At 41.3% G+C, this 10,635-nt stretch overlaps 1 protein-coding gene across 1 annotated transcript; it reads right to left on the minus strand.

Annotated features, from left to right (window-relative positions):
• Positions 1 to 5,000: 5,000 nt before the first annotated feature.
• Positions 5,001 to 6,848, minus strand: LOC308302279 (ATP-binding cassette sub-family F member 1-like; the record flags this gene model as incomplete). Its single annotated transcript, XM_080746538.1, has 1 exon — positions 5,001 to 6,848. The coding sequence occupies one exon, from the start codon at positions 6,846 to 6,848 to the stop codon at positions 5,001 to 5,003; it is 1,848 nt and encodes a 615-aa protein (XP_080602664.1).
• Positions 6,849 to 10,635: the final 3,787 nt, after the last annotated feature.

Genomic DNA, 10,635 nt, shown 5'->3' on the forward strand with positions numbered 1-10,635 from the left:
TGACACAAGGAGGAACTGACACTCTATCACTTCTGCTAATTACAGTAGGTATTGTAGGCTATTATTATTAACTGAATGAGTGGTTGGTTTGATTTATTTGTAATGAAATTGAAGGCAAAAACAAGCATTAATTAATGAATTACCGTAATCATTTAATCGTGCACCATCCCAAATCGCGCAATAAAGGAAACCCGGCATGTGGAGTTATTAATCTATAAATAAAGTATTTGTGCTTCTTCTCAAACAGACTACACAAATAAAATAACTGGTGCATTTATAAGCTGCAGGAATGATTAATTACAGGGGTGATGTTTCAACCAGACAGTCAGATGCAATACGCGACATGCAGCAGCAGCAGCAGCAGTCCATCAAAGCGATCGGCTGTAGTAAGCCTGTAACATTAACGATCAGTCAATCAAATTGAATATTAAAAGGATTCCCACACAGTCTGTGTAGTAGTTTGTCAGGAGGTCCGGTGCATCACATAGGCTACTGTAGCAGGCCATGACAACAAATGAGAATAAGGCTAAATAACATTTCCTCGTTGCAATGAACAGCCAAATGATTTCTAAATAGGTTCACGTTAAAAACCACAGTAACTAGACCATAGAATGACAAAAGAACAAGCTGACAAAGTGTAAAAATCTATCAAAATCAAACGTTATCTTGTATTTATTCCTTGGCTGGCTTCTGCGTCCAGGAACGCGGAAGAATAGCTGTCTGAGTGAGTGTCTGTTGATTCTGCAGGTGAGGGGGGCTTGATTGCTGATAATCCCGCAGCTGGTCCGTTTTCCAGCAAAGTTCAGGAAAGCGGTCGCGCCGCCGCAGATTGGCCGCTTTGTCAGACAGACGTGCGAGAGATTTGACTGGTCCGTTTTCCAACACATTTCAGGGAAAGGGGGACCGCGATTGGCCCGCCAACCTCGACAGAGAAGTCACAGCAGTAGAGTTATGAACTCTGTGATCTATACATTCTTTATATTCTGAATGAATGAATGAATGATTTTATCTGGAGAGCCGAATTGTCATGTGAAGCTTGACCAATCCTCAAAGTATCCAATCATCAGACCGGGACGGACACTACACACATATTCTGGACGTACGGGACAGATAAAACCTATTCATTCTGAACTGAAATGGCCATATATGGACATGGGACACACATTTAGCTTTTTGAAAAAGCCTATTCATTCTGGACTGATATTCTGGACGTATGGGACAGAAAAAACCTGTTCATTCTGGACTGGAGTATGGAAAATGTATGTCACCTCATGTCCATATTATGGACATGAGGTGACATACATTTTGTTTTTGAAAAAGCCTGTTCATTCTGGACTGAGATGACCATATATGGACATTAAACACACATTTTGTTTTTGAAAAAACCTGTTCATTCTGGACTGAAATGACCATATATGGGCGTGGGACACACAAAGCCACTCATTGGAAGCGGTTTTCACCGCTTCAAAAATAACGTAAAAAAAGAAAAAGAAAAAAAAAAAGATTTGGCGGCCCCCTTGTAGTAACTCTGAGGAGCCCCTAGGGGGTCCAGGACCCCCCTGTTCAATATACTTACTGTATATGTAAGCTTAGAGCTTGTAGGTCGTCTATTTTCGGTGTAGAGATCTAGTGCAGAAGAAAAGGGGAAGGGGTCAAGTACAGACCCCTAGGGGGCCCTGGTCAACAATAGACATAGGGTTTAAGTGCTTAGGGTAGGGTAATACTGTATATTGTCGACTCCTAGCTGAGTCTTATTCGACCGTGCCCAGGATTGAACGCAGAACAAGTTAAGTTGAAGGGACCATTGATGAGACAAAAGTGACTTTAGTGAACATATATGCCCCACCGGAGAGCGATAAACAATTCTTTAAAAAACTGTTTGATACCATAACTATGGAAACGGAAGGGCTATGTTGGTGCGCTGGGGATTTAAATGTGGCTATTGACCATGATCTTGATACTACCAGTACCAATAGAAGTAAGAAATCCATATCGAAACTGGTTAAGAATTCATGGGAAGAGATGGGTTTTATTGACGTTTGGAGAGACTTCCATCCTCTTAGAAGAGATTATAGTCACTACTCACAATCTCATCAGGTGTATAGTAGACTGGATTATTTTTATACACAGAAAGAAAACAGAGAATTAATACAGGACTGTCATATTGGAGTTGCTGATGTGTCAGACCACAGTGCTGTTTACATGAAGATATGTCTATCAGACAGAAGAAGGAATACATTATGGAGGTTGAACGTTAGTCTATTAAACAATGAACAAGTGGTAGAACAAATTAAAAAAGAAATAGAGGAATATCTTGTTAATAATGATAATGGTGAAACTAATCCAGCAATATTATGGGATTGTTTGAAAGCAGTCCTTCGGGGCAAACTGATTGCAATCTCAAGTACATTAAAAAAGGAAAGAATAGCTAAATATAAACAGCTAATCTCTGAGTTAAAAACTTTGGAACAAAAACATAAAACAAAAGCCGATCACAAAATTCATAAACAAATGACTGAAGTGAGGAAGAGAATTGGTGATTTGTTAAAAAAGGAGGTGGAAATTAAAGCAAGATATCTAAAACAGAATTATTATGAAGCAGGTCCTAAAGCTGCAAGGTTATTAGCAAGACGTTTACGTAAACAACAAGCAGATAGGACAGTTCATAAATTGGTTGATCCCAGAACGAATCAAATAAAATATAAACCTGGAGAAATTGAAAATATATTTAGTGAATACTACAAAGAATTGTATACCCATTCGTCCACCTCCAATGAAGAAGGCATCAAAGCATTCCTTGATACGCTAGACCTACCCTCTATAGGCGAACTACAAAATAAGGAAATAACTAGAAATATAACCATGGAGGAAATCAGTGCTGCAATAGGGAGGTCTAAAACAAATAAGGCTCCAGGTAGTGATGGCATCCCGAGCGAACTATATAAGAAATTGGATGAAGAACTAACCCCATTGCTCCACACAACATTTAACTGGGTCAAAAAGAAGAACTCTACTCCCCCCTCCTGGAAGGAAGCTGTAATAACAGTTATCCCTAAACCACTGAAAGACAAACAATATTGTCAGAACTTCAGACCAATATCAATGCTAAATGTAGACTACAAGCTATATACCTCCATATTGTCGAATAGATTGCAATGAGTTATACCCCATCTGGTAGACGAGGATCAATGTGGATTTGTCTCATCTAGGATGACTCAGGATAACATCAGAAGGACATTACATGTCATACATAAAGTAAATAAAAATAAGACACCAATGGCACTAATAAGTTGTGATGCGTCGGCTGCGTTCGATCGCGTCTCCTGGCAGTTCCTGTTTCTAACACTGGAGAAATTTGGATTTCAAAAGAAGGCAATAGAGTGTATTAAATCACTTAAATGGGTCATTAACAGACAGATTTGAACTTGGACAAGGGACCCGCCAAGGTTGTAACCTGAGCCCTTCCTTGTTCGCGATTTTCATAGAACCGCTGGCTCAGATGATAAGACAAAGCGAAGCAATTAAAGGTATAGAAATCAACAATCGAGAACATGTAATAAGCTTATTTGCAGACGACGTGTTGGTCTATTTAAAAAACCCATTGGAATCTTATGAGTCGCTTATGAAAACCTTGGATCGATTTGGTCATTACTCTGGCTATAAATTGAATAAGACTAAAACCCAAGTACTTATGCTCAACTGTGTACCTAACCAAAGGCTCAAGGAGACGGGATTGAACTGGGAAGCAAAGTCCATTAGATACTTGGGTATAAACATAACTAAAAACTTATCAAAACTCTATAAAAGTAACTATGGTCTGATTGATAATAACATAAGGGCAGACATAGAAAGATGGTCAACATATCCGATGGGACTTTGTGATAGGATAAATGCTGTTAAGATGAATGTCTTGCCACGCCTCTTATACCTTTTCCAATCTTTACCGGTGACAGTCCCACCAGAACAATTTGCTAAATGGGATAAACTAATATCAAGATTTATATGGGAAGGAAAACGGCCACGAATAAGATACTGTACATTGCAGCTAACTAAAGAAAAAGGAGGTCTGGCGCTTCCTAATTTAAAAGAATATTACCATGCAGCTCAATTGCGCCCACTTCTGTACTGGTGTAGTGATGACTATGTTGCTCGATGGAAGGATATAGAAGCACCTGGGTTTGCATTCCCGATACAGACACTTATAGGAGGAAAGGAAGTCCCAGTAAACCTTAAAAATGAAATCGACCCAATAACAAACTACACTCTGAATATGTGGTACTCAACTGTTAAAAAGTTGAAATTGGGTAAAGAGCTTGGTTTGTTGAAATGGATTGCATTTGATCAAGAGTTTAAACCAGGGAAGATGGATCCAACGTTTAGGCAGTGGAATCGAATGGGTGTGACAGCCATGTGTTTATTAATAGAAAATGGAGAGATGAAGAGTTTCGAAGAAATGAAAAACAAATATAATTTGGCTAATAAGGATTTATTTAGGTACCTTCAACTGAGAGATTATTATGATAAAGACATTAAAAAGAAGGAAATGGAAATTCATCCTATAATAAAAATGGTAACAAGAGCATATGGTGAAGTCATACCCAGGACAATTTCATTAATATATTCATGCTTAATGGGTTCCAGAGGAGACTCAACAATGTATGTCAAAAATAAATGGGAAAAAGAGTTGGGTGAGGACATCTCAGAGGAGGTTTGGAATGATATGTGGCGAACACAACAAACGACAACTCAATCATTAGGGTGGAGAGAATTCGCTTGGAAAAATTTAATTCGGTATTTTATCACAATAACCCCTTGTTTGCTTTTTGTTTTTCTTTTCATTTTTATTATTTTGCATGATGTCATTATTATTGATTGTATGTATATATTGTTGATGCAGTCTTGAATAAAAACAAAGTTAAAAAAAGAACAAGTTAAGTTGAGCACTTTTTAGGTTATGTCACGTTGGGTTCTGACACAGAGGGCGCCCTCTCCCCTGGAGTTCACTCGTCGCCCTTGTGGACCGGCGTTACTCCTAGTGCCTCCAACACCTCCCGTCTATAGTCCTCGAAGTCACCTTGAATCTGATTGAGCGAGCAGTTCTCAACCACCCACAGCTGACACTGAGTCTCGGTGATAAGCCTGGCGTCGTGGCTCACAATGATGACGGCTCCTTTGTACTTGTTGATGGCCTCTGATAAGGCGTCGATTGACTCGATGTCCAGGTTGTTGGTGGGTTCGTCCAGGATCAGTACGTCGGGTTGGCGGCAGGCGAGCTCGGCAAACATCACGCGCGCCTTCTGTCCTCCGGAGAGTTTGGAGATCAGAATCTTGTGTGCGTGGCCTTCCAGGCCAAAGCGACCCAGGCACGTCCTGGCGTCCTGTTCGACCAGGTTGAAGTTCCTCATGAGATACTCTGTGGCTGCTTCGTCCATGTTCAGCTGGTCCGCGTACTGCTGACAGAAGAAGCCTACTTTCACCCGATGGTTCTGCCTCATCTCGCCTCTCGATGGGCTCAGTTTTCCTGTGAGGAGCAGTAATAGGGTACTCTTTCCGACGCCATTGGGTCCAACAATGCAAATCCTGGACTCCCTGTCAATTCCAAAGTCCACATTTTTAAACAGGGTCAGTCCATCATAGCCAAAGTCAACACTATGCAATCCCATGATGGGTGTCCACCCATCTTGGAGTGAATGTGGCTCGGGGAAGGTAAAGTTGACGGTGTATTCTCTGGGTCTCTTCAGGAGCTCTGTGCTCTCCTGGCTCTCCTCGTCCATGCCTCCTCCCTTCTTCTTACCCTTCTGCTGTTTTCTGGTCAGCGCCTCCTTTGTCTGCTTCATGGCCTGTTTGGTTGACTTGCCACCTTTCTTGAGATCCTTCAGCTTCTTCTCCTGCTTCTCGTATTGCTTCTGGCACTCTGTGAACTTCTGCTTGTACATCAGCTTAAAGGCCAGGTAATTGCCCCTGTAATAGTACAGATTCTGGTTGTCCAAGTGGATGATGTCTGTGCAAACACCATTCAGGAAACTCTGATCGTGGGAAACGACAAGGAGAGTCTTCTTCCAGCCTTGAAGGTAGTTGTTAAGCCATATAGCGGCGTTCAGGTCCAGGTGGTTGGTGGGCTCATCCAGCATCAGGAGCGTGGGCTCCATGAACAGAGCTCTGGCAAGGGACACTCTCATTCTCCAACCTCCGGAGAACTTGTTGGTGGGTCTGTCCTGCATCTCAGGAGTGAAAGACAGGCCAGCCAAGATACTTCGTGCTTTGGGCTCAGCGGAATCGGCTCTAATGGCATTCAGCTCTTCATACACCTTCTCTAGTCTCTCTGACACACCGTCATCTCCCTTCTCCAGCTGGGCCAGTAGCGTTTTCTTTTCTTCCAAGAGCTTCAGACGCTGAGTGTCTGAGTTCAGTACTGCCTGGAATGCTGGAGTGTCATCCGCCTGAACTTCTTGTTCACACAGCAGCAGATCAATGTTGGGGGGGATACTTAGTGCTCTGTTGGCTATGTGTTTCAGTAACGTGGTCTTTCCTTTGCCATTTGGTCCAACCAAGCCATATTTCCTGCCCGCCACAATCAGAAGGTCAGCATTGATGAAGAGTTCCTTTCCGTGAGCTGAAATACTGAACCTCTCCAGTTTGATATCAGAGGCATTCTCCAGCATGGCCTGTCTAGAAGACATCTCAGCTTGGGACAAAGAGAAGTCCCCTTCTGCAGCATCCTGGGCAACCTGCTTCTCATGCTCCATCTGTTTCTTTTTCTGTTTTTTCTCCTTCCTGCTGAGGTTTGCAAATGGGTTGTCATCCTGCTTCTTGGCCTGCTCTGCCATAATGTCTTCAGCCTCATCCATATCCCTAGCAACCAACTGTTTACCAACTGTTGACTGCTTTATCTGTGGAGAGTGTATGTCACTGAGAGTCCTTTTATAGCTCTCCGCCTCCATCTGTGGAGAGTGTATGTCACTGAGAGTCCTTTTATAGCTCTCCGCCTCCCACTCTTTCAGTCGCCTAGCGAGGTAACCATGGCAACGCGTCAACAATTCGCGTCAACAATTCACGGCCCGCCCACTAAGCATCCCGCGGGTGCTGAAGTCACATTTTGAAGGGGTAAACAACATTTTAACCATAGAGATACATACGGTAACCGGACCTCGCCAGACGTCATTACGTTATTATTTCGAAAGGTAAAGTACATTCTAATGCTTTGTGCTGTTTTACTATCTGTGTTCTTGATCATGCTAGCCGTATTTTATACTTTACTTTTCGGAAATTGATTTAAATTAGTTTGGGAAAGTAGGCTATTCTGCTAGCAACCAAGCTAGCTCTGCTACCCTATAAGGTGGAGCAGACAGACTTATTTGTTAATTTATGTTTTATAAACGATAGAGTGGCCATGCCATGGAGTCGAGATGTTTTAAAACCAGAATGCATTTCAGTTTATTTGTAATTGGACTTGATATAAGCAAGGTATCCAAACAAATCATTGTACGATTGAAACAAGTCCCCATGACTGTGTCTGTTATCATTAGGCTAGGTGCATGTTGTACCTCGTGCTGTTTACATTTCTGTCTAATAAAGTACTGTACCTAACATGAGTTAAGAGGTGAATCTAGGGCTAGGCCTACTGGGTTTTACTGTTGTTGATATTTCTACTGAATACGGATTGAGTGGGCAATAACCACGTCTAGACCATTATCTATTGTTATGGTTACTACATAGAAACTGCCACTCCACTGGTCATTATCAACTGAATAGGCTGATAAATACACCACATGAACTTTATAATCCCCCAATTAACCCGGTTCCCAGGACTGTCTCTGTTATCATTTTAGCCTAGCTGTGTGAGTGTACCTTGTTGTTTACATTTCTGTCTAATGTAGGCTACTAGGCATATACCTTAACCAAACAAACCTGGCATGATTTAACATAGGTGAACCCATTTGATGGCTCGTATATCTGTATCTGCCCAGCATTATTTTAGTGTTTACTTTCTGATTTATGTTTTGTTAAGGTTATTATAGACAGCAAGTTGGCTATTTGGATGGTTTCTATTTACAGAGAAAGAAAGTACAGAGAAAACAATTTAATTTATTTTTTATAGCAATCATGTATTAACCCCTGATTAGGGACACTCACACTCACTCACCAAAGCTCTCAATCTAAAACACTTCATGTAGATAATAATTAATTTGTCTCTAATACTCCTTTCAGGGTATGGATTTCACCAAGTCCCTCACCCAGCTTCCGCAAATGTGGTTCAATGATGTCGAGCGACTTGTTGCTGCCTTTTCACACACACCAGTATCCAAACAGAAAAAGGGCTACAAGTTCTTTATAGAACAGTACCTGTTTGAATATGAAGGTAAGTGCTTGACAGCTTTTGTCTTTTTTTAGTAACATCAGAACGTATATTCTTGGTTATTATTGCTCCACACCTTTCCATATTAGTGCTGCCTGCTTCTCAAATTGATATGTATTTTGCTGTGGACCCCCATCTGAATATGTTTTGTGCATGAGACCTGGCCAAATAAAAGTAATAATTACATATAGTTCAATATTGTAAGATTTTCATTATTCTTTGGAAAATAGCAGATCTACAAGCTCACAGAGTTGAGATTTATAGTGTTTAAAAAGATTGTTTTTAATGCTATAATTCATTATTTTGGGAACAACCCACTCAAGAACCCCACTTTGAGAACCATGGAACTATAGAATCTGTATCATGAAATCAAAGTTAGTAATATGCATGGTTAATCTTGCACACTTCTCCCCAAACAATGGAACACAGTGTCTAATGTAGTTGATCATGCTGTGACGGTGAGAGGACGATGTCACCGTTCTATGAGGAAAAACGAGGAGGCTCACTACCTACAGGTTTATCAGATGAATAGTTGTTGACGGTTTACCTGCAGACGGTTTGCTGCAGATGATTTGCCTGCCGTTTCCTGCCATTGCAGATGAGACTTTGCAGCGTTCCCGCAAAGTTGCATGTCCTATGGGTTGCATGTCCAGGTTGCATGTCTATACTGGTGCATGTACTTCAGGATGTTTCTCGGTCTGTCAGTGATCTCTGTAGTTAAACTCCAAAAATTGATGTTACAGTTATATATTCTCAAATATTTAAAAACGTATTTGTTGGTAGAGAAATGAAAGGCAGAGAAAGATTCTGTGTGATCAAAATACATACTGTATTAAAAGCTCAAGGGTACTTCACAACAAGCAATATAACTATAGTTCATCATTGTCTAGCATCCACTTGAGATTTAACCATTTTTGTGCTTGTTGTGAAAGGCCCTTTTTTCATACAGTATGCAGAAAATTGTTTCCCTTTCTCTTTGTAGATGTGTAACTTAAGTAAATGTAATGTAAAGTAATATGTACAGCAATACTCATTGTTATTTCCCTATTCCCAGGTGACACTTAATGCAGAAAAGCTTCCTGTGGAACTGGAGAGGACTTCTTGCTCTTGCTGTGCTGGGAAGGCATTATGCAACCACGTAGTGGCTCTTCTCTATCAAACAGCACACTACAGGTACGACACCATAAATTTGAAGATAATAATTTAAAAGCATTGTTATTTATTTTCTGTAATGTAATTCTAAAAATCAAACTTTCATATATTCTTGATTGGAGTGAAATATTTCACTTTATAAATATATAAATATTATTTAAAAACATTTAGATTTTCTTTCCCCCCTTTCTTTCTTTCTTTTTTCCCCCTCTCTAGTACCTTAGGAGTCAAGTCGGTACCCCTACCACTGGCATGCACCAGCTCTCTGCAAACCTGGCACCGGCCAAGGACACAGGTTAGATATTAATGTTTGAAGCGGGCACGGTGGCGCAGTGGTTAGCGCTTCCCCTCACAGCTAGAAGGTCCGGGTTCGATTCCCGCCGGGGGAGGCTGTGGGTGCCCGGGACGTGTTTCTCCCTCTGCGTCATCAGTGCCCACACCCTAGGTGGTGTTGGCGATAGGGCCCTTCTGTGTGGAGTTTGCATGTTTTGTTCTCCCCTTGTCTCCTGGGGTTGATACCCTCACAAAAACATGCAGTAATCCTGGTCTCAATAATGCCTCCCCCTGGCCAGCTGGGGCGCTTGATCGAGGGGAAAGGAACTGGTTGGAATAACGTGTTCCTTCCACACGCTACGTCCATCCCGGGGAAATCCCCCGTCAGATGAAAAGAAACAACTTGGACTACTCATGCATTGAAGGAAGCATGAGGTTAGTCCGTTGTCTCCCCAGGTGCGGTAGAGGGAGAGCAGAGCCCAGGATTACATAGGCAATTGGCACTGGGTGAAAATGGGTTGCAAAATCGTGGGATAAAAAATATAAAAGAAATAATATTAATGTTTGATGTTGAACAAGTTCAACAACAGTTTGTTTTGTCAATTCATTATTCACCTTTTTATTTTTGAGAAAGAAGTGGTAGCCAGCACTCAAGGAATATCCTTTTTAGATGATTTTATTTACCTCAATGCATGGACAGTATACGGACGCGTTTCGGCCCTTCGGCCTTCCTCAGCGTTGCATGAATGCAAAGCGGAAGTGACATGTTTAAATGCATTGTGTTCCAATCATTGTGATTCGTACCAGCTGCCAAAGCTGTTATCACACAAAAATAAAAAATAAAAAAATAGACA

This window comes from Nannobrachium achirus (genome assembly GCF_963921795.1).
Source record: "Nannobrachium achirus genome assembly, chromosome: 17".
Lineage (NCBI taxonomy): Eukaryota > Metazoa > Chordata > Actinopteri > Myctophiformes > Myctophidae > Nannobrachium > Nannobrachium achirus.